The sequence below is a fragment of the Thalassophryne amazonica genome, chromosome 2 (assembly GCF_902500255.1).
Source record: "Thalassophryne amazonica chromosome 2, fThaAma1.1, whole genome shotgun sequence".
NCBI lineage: Eukaryota > Metazoa > Chordata > Actinopteri > Batrachoidiformes > Batrachoididae > Thalassophryne > Thalassophryne amazonica.
The window spans coordinates 138,952,074-138,964,513 of NC_047104.1; the positions used below are offsets into that span (position 1 = coordinate 138,952,074).

General features: G+C 40.9%; 1 protein-coding gene across 1 annotated transcript; it reads right to left on the reverse strand.

The window, feature by feature from the left end:
* Positions 1-2,876: 2,876 nt before the first annotated feature.
* LOC117531413 (immunoglobulin-like domain-containing receptor 1) lies at positions 2,877-10,982 on the reverse strand. The gene is made up of 4 exons (XM_034194512.1): positions 10,705-10,982; positions 8,348-8,518; positions 7,890-8,039; positions 2,877-3,208 (listed from the first exon to the last, which is right to left on the reverse strand). The coding sequence occupies exons 1-4, from the start codon at positions 10,748-10,750 to the stop codon at positions 3,039-3,041; spliced, it is 537 nt and encodes a 178-aa protein (XP_034050403.1). The 5' UTR covers positions 10,751-10,982; the 3' UTR covers positions 2,877-3,038.
* Positions 10,983-12,440: the final 1,458 nt, after the last annotated feature.

Consider the following 12,440-nt stretch of genomic DNA (forward strand, 5'->3'; position numbering starts at 1 on the left):
AACCTTGGGGTAATTTTTGATCCTACATTGTCCTTTGACCTCCACGTTAGAAATATCTTAGGACTGCTTTCTTCCACCTGCGAAATATAGTGAAGATTCGTCCCATCATGTCGATGACTATGATTCATGCGTTGCTTCTTCCAGATTGGACTTTGGACTGTTTTATTTGCAGTCCAGCATCAGGGCTCTCCAATTGGTTCAAAATGCTGATGCCAGACTTTTGACAGGAAGCAGAAGGTTTGACCACATTACACCCATTTTGGCATCTCTTCTCGGCTTCCTGTCCCAGTGAGATCAGATTTTAAGGTTCTGCTATTAACGTATAAAATTGTTCACAGACTGGCACCTCCCTACTTAGCTGACCTGCTTAAACCCTACATACGGCCTGGGCTCTGCGTTCTCAGGGTGTAGGACTACTTTGTGTCCCTAGGGTGAATAAAAAGTCTGCGGGTCACAGAGGTTTCTCTTATCGTGCCCCTGTTCTGTGCAATGATCTCCCTGCATCAATAAAACAGTCAGATTCTGTAGAGACTTTCAAGTCCAGACTTAAAGACTTAAGACACCTCAATCTAAAGTCTGGGGCTTTTAGTGAAGCTTCAGGCTTGTGGCCGGTGATAACCTTAGTATTTCTTTTGTTTTTGTTGTTGCTTAATGCTGACAAATTATTCCTTATTATTTGTAGTCTTCCTGATTCGTTTTTTTTTTTACCTCTCTGTTTGAGGTGCGGCTCCATCCAGAAGTGGGAGTAGGTGTCTTCTCTGCAAGCCTTACATTCTGGACACCAGCATGGACTCCCAAAATTTCCTCTATATTTGAATTATCAAGTTTGTTGCCGAGGGTCACACCGTTGAGTCTGGTCTGCTTGAGGTTTCTTCCTCAAATCAGAGGGAGTTTTTCCTTACCACTGTCGCCTGTGTGCTTGCCCTAGGGGTTGGTAAGGTTAGACCTTACTTGTGTGAAGTGCCTTGAGGCAGCTTTGCTGTGATTTGGTGCTGTATAAATGAAACAAATTAAACTGAAAGTCATTTTTTGGAATGAGAAAGGAGAAGGTTCCTGAAATTTAGCTGTTGGTTTCAGTGTTGGTAAAACGCAGATCAACAACATTCATACAAATGCTGAAGATGTACTACAGACAGAATCTCTTGCATCATGTCCTGATGGTAATGGATGAAGTTTTCAAGACATCTGATGTTGCCAGGCAAGTTAAAGATTTATCTGCTTAACAATTTTGTGGACTGATCTTGTTTTTATATAATTTTTGTGACTTTAAAGGATCCAATTGTTCTACTGTGATGTTTTGAACTGAGATTGAGTGGAAGACATGGTTTGTCTCTGACTGTAGTCAATATATCTGTGATGTTTTTCACCATACACCATGCTTTAGCAATACAGTATGTTATCGGGTACTGTGCTGTACACATGCTGGATTTTGTCTCCCCTTCACAAAAGCCTCCCATCTGATGTGGCTACTTTAGTCTGCAGTACAGGCGGCCTAATAGAGAGGGACACTGTATGAGATATAGTACATTTTCGGTGGCATTTGTTGCTGGTTTCTTGTCAAGTTTCTGCCAAAATAAGACCCAGATGTGACTGATGACGGGAACATCTGCTAAGACTTGACTTCCTTTTGACCGTTTGAAGAAAATCAAATTAAATTCTATATTTCTATCAAAATTCTGAGCTGTACACACACACAATACACACCACGCGCGCACATAATCATTTTAAATACGGACAGTTTATTCTGTCCTTTCACAATTATATAGTAACACAGTTGACATTGTCATGACTATGATTATACAGTGCTAACTGGAACAGCTTGTACAAATCATTCAGGAGACAAGAGTCTTTCCTGTCATATGCACAGTGAAAACATTGTGTTGCATCATACAATGAAATTCTTACTTTAGTCGTCTTTGGTCGTTTGGCACACTACAATTAAGAAGTTAAAATCAATCAAAACACACAAAATATCAAATAGTATACACTAAAAGAAACAAACATCAACACAAACAACAATATGTGATGAGACACTTAGAGCCCATTCCAATGATTACTACGAACAAACAGCACGATCAAAAAAGGCATCTTTCTTGAACCTTGTGTCACTTCCAGAGTAACATGACAACCAATGAACATCACATAACCACGTGACTAGTGTCTGCCCAATAACACAAGTGTTTGTTAGCCCAACAACCGGCCCGGCTATGAATTGAGTCGGATACTGGCTTCCATTTTGGAGTGAGATTTCCCACTCCTAAACGACCAATAGGAGAGCAGCGCTCGCACCACATCAACGTGAGGCAGACGCATGGGCTGACGTCAGCATCTCGGCTGCCAACCAATCACAGACTAGGAGAGAGAGGCCAGTGTCTGGCCCAGTTCAGGGCCGGTTGTCGAGCTAACCCTAACCTCACCTTAACCTAACCCTAATCATGACCTAAACTGGTTCTTGTGTTATAAATTGAAAAAAATGTGTGTTGTGTCTGAAATCAAATGCCATCGATTAAGACATGAAAATTATAATATAAATTAAAGCTGCTTTGTCTATAACCACAGTAACCACAACAGAACTAGAAAGTTGTTACGTTCAGTAGATTGCAGCTTTAAGTAGGAGGAAACGTGAGGAGTGACACCTCAACGTTGTTCTGCGATGTGTCCACATCCTAAAAAAAAAAATCACATTTGGTGAGATGCAGTGGTCATGTGACACTCTATGGAAACATGATACATAATGGGAATGTTTCTCTTTACCACAACACTGTCCCATTGCATGATGGGAACTGACACACCTCCAGACACAATATGTTTTTATGTGATTAAAGCACTAATATATTTTGAGGGCCTGTTTGATAAAGTATTTCAATGGGCCTTTATTTGAAATTCCCTTTTTAATTTTTTTTTTCAGTGATTAACAGTAGGATCATTTATTTAGTCCAGAATCGATCAGAAAATAAGCAAAAGTCATCCATGACAGACACCTTTAAATTGGTCGCTTTGTCTAAGCAGTAGTCTGTAATTCACTGTAGTACGTATAATTATAGTTGTCTTATCTGTAGTTTTTCTGTGGTTGCACTTTGTTCCTCAGGTTTGACGAAGAGTTTGACTTTTTTGTCGTTGTCTCCGGTGAAATCTCCAGCTGCATCCACAGAGCAGAAGTACACTCCAGCATCCAACAGCTTGACCTCACTCATCACCAAGTCTGCCTCTGTACAAACATCCAGACACATCCAGGGTTTATTTTTACAGACACTAGTTGAGACACATACAGTGCATCCGGCTTCATTTTTTTAATAAATTTAAATTAAAAAAACAAACCCTGTGCTGCCAGTTTTGTTCCAATTTGCAATTTCATCTGTTGATTTTATTTTTCTGCACACTTTCAACAAAACAGGATTAAATTCAGTCTTGTAAAATCTCTTTTTAAAACTTTTATTAACACAGTTCTCCTTGAGTATAGATCCTTTAAATTTCTTTCACTTGCATATTAAATAAATTACCTTAAAATTACTTAAACACATTTTGATCTTAAGGAGTGTTAATGCTATGTCACTGTCACTAGCATACAAAATGGGACACTAAATACATTTTGTTGTGTGTGTGCATGTGTGTGTTTTGTATATCAGTCGCTCATATCAGACATCAGACTGATGTTCATAAATCAGTGTTTGAGAAAAAAGTGAAATCCAATTATGACAGCTAGGTAGGGGTCAATGAAGAATGACACAGGGTCAAAATTTAAAAATGCTGCAGTCATATTGAAAGCTATACCAAATTATGTGTCTGATCACAAAGATTCCAAAAAAGGTATAGAGTTTGGACTATCTATGACTAGGGATGGTATCGAGAACCGGTTCCTTTCGGGTATCGTTAGAAATGATTCGATCCACCGACATCAATAAGCTTTGTGCTTAACGATTCTGTTATCGGTCCTTCAGAGTGGCCGTTGTTTTGGCGGGGTGTTTGTCAGGAAAATGATCATTTCTCTACATTGATTACAGACCCTGCAGCGGGTCCTTAATCAACTTTTCTGCAGCGCGGCTTTGCTTTGAACCTTGAACCAATCGAAGCGTGGTTCGCAAATTGAAGCAATGCTTTGGTCGATTGCTTCGTTTATTTCTTTCGCTTAATTTCCCCCCGCTAAAACCCTAAAGAACATACATCTGTGAGTATTATTTACCTTTTCTATGTTAAACCGACCTGTTATGGTCTTCTGAAACAGTTGATTATAACTTAAAAACGGGAGCGATGCTAATGCGTTAGCATGTCTATGGCATTTTCAATGTTAAAAGTAGCATTTAGCAATTGCAGCCGTCATCACGTTCGGGTGCATTTGTTTTCAAATTGTATATTCCTTAAATTTATTTTTGCTTATATATTAATATCTAATTATTATTATATACAATTTTGAGAAAGAGACAAAAGAACCTGAATAGAAACAACAGAAAATATATAATAGCAACTAAAATAAATAAATACATACAGAAATATACTCAACAAAAATATAAACGCAACACTTTTGGTTTTGCTCCCATTTTGTATGAGATGAACTCAAAGATCTAAAACTTTTTTCCACATACACAATATCACCATTTCCCTCAAATATTGTTCACAAACCAGTCGAAATCTGTGATAGTGAGCACTTCTCCTTTGCTGAGATAATCCATCCCACCTCACAGGTGTGCCATATCAAGATGCTGATTAGACACCATGATTAGTGCACAGGTGTGCTTAGACTGCCCACAATAAAAGGCCACTCTGAAAGGTGCAATTTTGTTTTATTGGGGGGGGGGGGATACCAGTCAGTATCTGGTGTGACCACCATTTGCCTCATGCAGTGCAACACATCTCCTTCGCATCATCCGTGAAGAGAACACCTCTCCAACGTGCCAACAGCCAGCGAATGTGAGAATTTGCCCACTCAAGTCGGTTACGATGACCAACTGGAGTCAGGTCGCGACCCCCGATGAGGACGACAAGCATGCAGATGAGCTTCCCTGAGACGGTTTCTGACAGTTTGTGCAGAAATTCTTTGGTTATGCAAACCGATTGTTTCAGCAGCTGTCCGAGTGGCTGGTCTCAGACGATCTTGGAGGTGAACATGCTGGATGTGGAGGTCCTGGGCTGGTGTGGTTACACGTGGTCTGCGGTTGTGAGGCTGGTTGGATGTACTGCCAAATTCTCTGAAACGCCTTTGGAGACGGCTTATGGTAGAGAAATGAACATTCAATACACGAGCAACAGCTCTGGTTGACATTCCTACTGTCAGCATGCCAATTGCACACTCCCTCAAATCTTGCGACATCTGTGGCATTGTGCTGTGTGATAAACTGCACCTTTCAGAGTGGCCTTTTATTGTGGGCAGTCTAAGGCACACCTGTGCACTAATCATGGTGTCTAATCAGCATCTTGGTATGGCACACCTGTGAGGTGGGATGGATTATCTCAGCAAAGGAGAAGTGCTCACTACACAGATTTAGACTGGTTTGTGAAACCAATATTGAGGAACTGGTGATATTGTGTATGTGGAAAAAGTTTTAGATCTTTGAGTTCATCTCATACAAAATGGGAGCAAACAAAAGTGTTGCATTTATATTTTTGTTGAGTAGTAGAAGCACGACTGAGTACATGTGTGTGAATGGGAGGGAGCCCAGTGGAATAGTGCAGTTACAAGGAGTAGAAGTGGTGAAAGTAGATGAGTTTAAATATTTGGGGTCAACTGTTCAAAGTAATGGAGAGTGTGGTAGAGAGGTAAAGAAGCGAGTGCAGGCAGGGTGGAGTGGGTGGAGAAAGGTGGCAGGAGTGATTTATGACCGAAGATATCATTAAGAGTGAAGGGGAAAGTTTACAAGACAGTAGTGAGACAGCTATGTGTACGGTTTAGATACGGTGGCACTAAAAAAAGACAGGAGGCAGAGCTGAAGATGTTGAGATTCTCTTTGGGAGTGACAAGAATGGACAGATTAGGAAATGAACATATCAGAGGGACAGCTCAGCTGGACGGTTTGGAGACAAAGTCAGAGAGGCGAGATTGAGATGGTTGGACATGTGCAGAGTAGGGACCCAGGGTATATAGGGAGAAGGTACTGAGGATGGAAGGCCACCAGGCAGGAGGAGAAGAGGGAGACCAAAGAGGAGGTTCATGGATGTGCTGCAGAGAGGACATGCAGGTGGTTGGTGTGACAGAGGAAGATACAGAGGACAAGGGTGAAGGGCAACGATTGATCTGCTGTGGCGACCCCTAACGGGAACAGCCGAAAGACAAAGAAGAAGATACAGAATAAGTGTTTCCTGTGAAACACCTAGTGACTCTCACACCTCCATTTCATCCCTGTCTTATTTAAGTTTAATGACAGTTTGTTTCGGTCAAACCATATTTTCAGTTTGTTAATTTCTTTAGTGATTTCCTCCAGAACTATCTGCCAAGCTAGAAAACTGCTGAATCCTAGTAAGAGCAGAATACTACTGGAATGAGTCTGAATAAGGAAAGTTGTATTTTTTTTCTCACCTAAATGGATTAAGCACTCACTCCAGTTTGTCTGGAATAGTCCCAGATTGCATTTCAGAGCTTCTAGAATTCAAACATTTTCGTGCAGGTGGTGTTGGTGCGTAATTTTGGGTTTCAGCTTTTTTTGTTTTTCACCACTTTCATCCCTGAATATGAGTTGTGATTCACTTTTGTGCAGATTAAAGTTACTAACTGGGACTCCTGTCTTGTTGCGAGAAAGAAACGAGAATCATCCTCCGTTCTGTTCACACAGCTCCAAACGCTGCGCGGCTCTCTGACAAGTCAAGATAGAACGATAGAATTCAGTCTGAATTAATAACTTCAAAGCGAAACACAGTTTTGTTTATTTTTATTTATGTCCAGAGATCAAGGATACAGTGACTAATTTCATATTTATTTACTTTAAGACTCAAGGAAATACATAGAAAACCTGTAAAGCCTACTTTTAGTACAAAATTCATGAGGTATCAATAAGGGAATCGATAAGGAATCGGATCGATAAGCAGAATCGATAATGGCATCAATATCGATAAAACCTTATCAATACCCATCCCTATCTATGACTGAATGTTATGGAGTTATGGGGTAAAAACAACAAGAATGGTACGAAAGGTCAGTTTCAGTTTGCACAGGAGTCAAAAGTTAAAGCTGCTCCAATTTTGCTAGGAAGTGGTGCAAAATATTGGTTGAACTAATAGGATTAATAAATGGAATAGCTTTGACTGTGTTGAATGCTTGGTTTGCAGAGTAAATGTCAAACAATGTTGACGTACATTGGATTCTATGGCATATGACGTATGTTACCCTGTAACGTGATAACTAAGCATGACACATGGTGCAAACTATTCCTTTTTAAACCCCTATTAACCAATAATTTGCATCACATTTTACAAAAATTGGAGCAGCTTTAACTTTTGACCCCTGTGCAAACTGAAACTGACCTTTGTCACTATTTTTGCTGTTTTTACCCCATAACTCCAGAACATTCAGTCATAGATAGTCCAAACTATACCTTTTTGGAATAGTTATGATCAGACAAATAATGTGTTATACCTTTCAATATGATTGGAGCATTTTTAAATTTTGACCCCTGTGTAATTCTTTATTGACCCCTACCTGGCCACCATATTGGATTTTCAAGTGGCCGGCACTTTTTTCTCAAACACTGATTTATGAAGAACATTCATGCCAAATCTGATGCTTGTATGACCAAGTGAACAATTCTAGCCAAAAGTCATACTTATCTGCTCCACTATTTAGTTGCTTTTCATTTCCCTCATGTTTTTTTTTTCTTAGCAAGGAACCTTTTTTTTTTGTTGTAATTTCACACTTAGAAACCCAACTGTGTTGTATGAGGTCATATGTGTTTGCATGAACTCACTGTTTTCAATGGTAAACTTGCGGCCAAAGTAGTTTTTACCCAGCACAGGCTTATTCCTTCCAATCTTTTGGATGACAGGGTGCACTGTCCTCTCACTGTCTGGACAGTCATTGAATCGGTCCTCTCCAAGATATAAGCCTATCTCCTCCACTGCAAAACCAGGCACAACATTCTTTGATTAATACAGTGCTTTAGTTTCATTTACATATTTGTAGCTCCTTCTCTTTTTGCCTAGTTTGTATATTTTGGACTTAAAACCATGCATGAAATGTGTATCGCCGTTAATCTCTAATAGAATAGTGGAATTGTGATTTAATACATGGAAGAGTTCATTTTAAAATTCTGTTGCGTGTTAAAAGATATGGAATTACAACTACAAATTTTGGAATTGAACCAGAGCTTGTCACAGTGCAGATTTTGAGGAATATAACAATATTTTGTTGTGTGTTGTTTCTTACATATTAAGTTATTCTCCAGAACAGTAGGCTTGCAGAAGGATTTGTACCTCCAGGTAACGATAACATCGTTAATATTAGCGGATGTGGTGTAATCACATCGGAGGGTCACAGAGGACAATGGCACAATGGTGTAGGTTTGCTGTGGGACCTTCACCTCAATACACATCAACACTATGGAGACATGGAAAACAGAACATTATATGTGTACACAGCTTTAAGATATAGTATGTCTACCGTGTTCTTGGAAGAGGACCCGATTGTTGTGAAAGTGTAAGAGCACGGACCCACAACAGGGGGCGCAAATGAACGGACAATGGATAAAGCCAAATACAACACTTTACTGTTGTGAAATTGCACAACAACAACAACAGATTACAATATGAACTCCAATATACACAGTGTTATGTGGGCAGGCTCGAAGATAGGAGACGTCAGTCCAAGTCGAACCGGAACCACACGATTTCCACCGCCACCGAACCCCGGGAATACTGGAGCCGCCAAGTCCCGAACTCCAGGTGGCCACTGCCTACACGTGTCGGACCTGGTACTGCTGGCGAGGAGCAAACACAGTTAGAAGTGGGTGCGTGTGCACCCAGCAACACGTATGGTGGGAAATCACCTCCACCTCTCGTCGAAAAAAGGAACAGAGTAAATGCTGTCCAAGTCACACAAGCAACAGTTATTCCAAAATACAGTCAGCTGAGAATTTACCTCTTCGTAGAGCGATATCTCGGCAATGAGGTGGAGATGCCGTCTTGCTGATATACCACTGAAGATCAGATGATCGATGACAGCTGTCGTCGGTGATAAGTGACAGCTGTCACCCCGGCTACTCCTGTGAGGCGGCAGCGCCCTCTGGTGCCTGGAGCCCGCACTCCAGGCAGGGCGCCCTCTGGTGGTGGTGGGCCAGCAGTACCTCCTCTTCAGCGGCCCACACAACACCGATCTTCTATTGATCCTACCTTAGACCCCCATCACACATAGCAAGAATGTGCAGGAATCAAGCAGAATCAGCCAGAATGGGAAAAAACAAACATCAGAAGGATATCAAACCCACTAACTGCCAAAATTTGACTGACTTTGACCTCCAGGAACAGGAACAGAGAGGTTGGGAATGAGAGGATCAGTAAACCAGTACTGATCAGTATGTCTGGTATTTATATTGCGTATTTATATTGCAAACTGTTTTTCCTTTTTTTACTTTCACGTTTGATGCTCTGTGTGCTTCTTACCCTGTGTGCTGCTATACAATTGTGCTGGAACCTCAATTTCCCTGAGGGAGGCTTCCCAAGGGATCAATAATGTTCTATCTAATATAATCTAATCTAATCACCAGATGACCTAGCCCACTTATTCCCTCACCCATTCTAGCTCTGCCCCCTCCCTTCAGCCCTCTCACAGCCCCTCCCCTCTATCACTACACTTCTTTTTCACAGTCTACTGAGGTCCAACCTAAACCACACAGACTTTTACACTGGCCTCTCTACAGTAATTTGGTTCTGTTGGGAAAACACAACAGACTGGCGTTTTATCTCAAAGAGCAAATCAGACATGAATGTGAAAGGGGCAGGGCAGGTCACCTGGAAGTCAAAGCCATCGATCAAATTTTGACAGTGTTTTTTTTTTTAATCTCTCTTTGCATTGACGTGAGGGTCTGGGGCCATTATTTCAGATCTGACTTGCCATTTGGAGATATGCATTGCTAAAGTTAAGTCAGAAGCTCATGGAATGAATGAATGTGTTTGATTCAATGACAGATTTCATTCAGGTGGCAGAACCAGAACCAGGTGGGACAGTCAAAGTTCATGCAGGAAATAAGTCACTGTGAAAATACCAACCAAATATTAAAAAAATTATAATTTAGATATCATAATTTGCCCCATCCACATTCATTAGTAGTGTCTGCAAAATGTGATGAGAATTGTTTAGGAAGAATGTCTTCAGCTGTATATAAATTCATATTACCTGACAGGTGCATTTGTACCTTCACAACATGGCAGCAGATTTGACATGTTAAAAGTATGTTTGGTATAACAACTGAATATTTTAATTATTCCTGTCAGCATAAACGAGCCTGCAGTCTACATTACGATGGAAATTATGTAAATAGGTTTGTTGTTTAGAAATACAGACGTAATAATTTTACCACAAAAATTACATTTTTTGAAAAGATGACTTCTGTATGTTATAAACCACTGCTTGAGTCAAGTAGCATGTTGTAGGAACCTGAAAGCAAAAGGGGTTCGTCAAAGAAACAGCTCATCTGACTGGTCTCTCCAGTTCAGTCATTAAATAGAAAACTATAGCAGCTTATTTAAAAATATTTGATCGGCTATAAGTTAAGAATTGTAAATTACCTTTTAGCAGCGAGAAGAAGACAATCGTAACAGGTGCTGTCCACATGGTGCTGTGATGAAGCTCAAACAAAAAATCTGGGTCCAAATAAACAGTCAGGAATTAGGTGGAATCTTAGTTATTCGTTATTTTCCTGTAGACAATGTTTGCGCTTAGTCGTCTGTAGTCACATCCTAAAACAGAGGCGTGGCCACAGAATTCCTTCTGTCATTACAAGGAACAGGCGGAACAGAACAAGTACAAAAACAATTCATTGGCAGGAAGACCTGCTGTTCATTCACATAATAAATATAAAAGATCTATCTATCTATCTGCCTAACTATATGATTTACCAGTACTAGTTAGTATGTAAATGGGTTTCATCAGTGAGGTATTCCTTTAGGGGTCTTTCAATTTCTCTAGTAGTTTTAGAGGCCTGCGAGAGGAACACAGAGGCAGTGATGTCACCGCGACAGTGTAAACATTGGTGCCTCAGCCCCTTCGCTGAGGTTTTTCTGGTTTGACACACCCCGATGAACCATCTGTCATCTCTCCAAATCTACGATGCTGGTAACAGTAACACAAATTCATCATGTTGACCCAACAGATTTACACTTAGATCACTTAGCAAAATTGTTTGTGGCTTGGTTAAAACATTTTACTTGGGTGGAAATACTTTAGATTTTCTGTACACTGAGCAAGTTACAGTATTTTTTTGAGCGTGTGTGTGTGTGTGTGTGTATATATATATATATATATATATATATATATATATATATATATACACAAGGTCTGTGAGAAAAGTAACGGACCTTTTTATTTTTTTCAAAAACTATATGGATTTGATTCATATGTTTTTGTGTCAGCCAAGCTCGATCCTTCGTGCGCATGCGTGAGTTGTTCCACGCCTGTTGGTTGCGTCATTCGCCTGTGAGCATGCCTTGTGGGAGGAGTGGTCCAGCCCCCTCGTCAGATTTTCATTGTCAGGAAATGGCGGAATGATTTGGGCTTTTTTTCCATCAGAATTTTTTCAGAAACTGTTAGAGACAAGCAGCTGGAAACCATTCGAAAAATTTATTTGGCTTTCGGTGAAAATTTTACGGGCTTCACAGAGAATAAGGAGTGTTACTACAGCTTTAAGGACGCCCCACAATGGCGCATGGCGCGCCACGCTCCGAGCCGCCATCGAGAGGCAGAAACCACCACATCATTTCTAAACGGATCGCTGTGTGGAGCCGGGACCGTCGTGAGCAATTTCTCTGGTTATCACAAGAGCTGGACATCAGCCATTTTCCGGCAGATTTCACTTTTAACAAGAGATTTTGTCATGGAAAGCCGAGCGGAGTCAGGACCGATTCACTGATCGAGCGAGACAAAGGAACACCTTCGTTTCGGAGTGTTAAAGGACAAGTTGGGACATGCCCAGCTCTCCACAATTTCTCTTATACTCACTGGGCTGGTAAGCATTGAAAGCCGAGATAGGCATGTCCCAACTTGTCCCCTGGCACTCCGAAACGGAGGTGTTCCTTTGTCTCGCTCGATCAGCGAATCGGTCCTGACGCGCGAAGCCTCCGCGCGGCTTTCCATGGCAAATTTTTCTAATGGTTTCCAGCTGCCAGTGTCTAACAGTTTCTGAAAAAATTCTGATGGAGAAAAAGCCCAAATCATTCCACCATTTCCTCGCAATGAAACAACGACGAGAGGGGTGGAGCAGTGCTCACTCAAAGCCTGCCCACAGGCGAATGACGCAACCGATAGG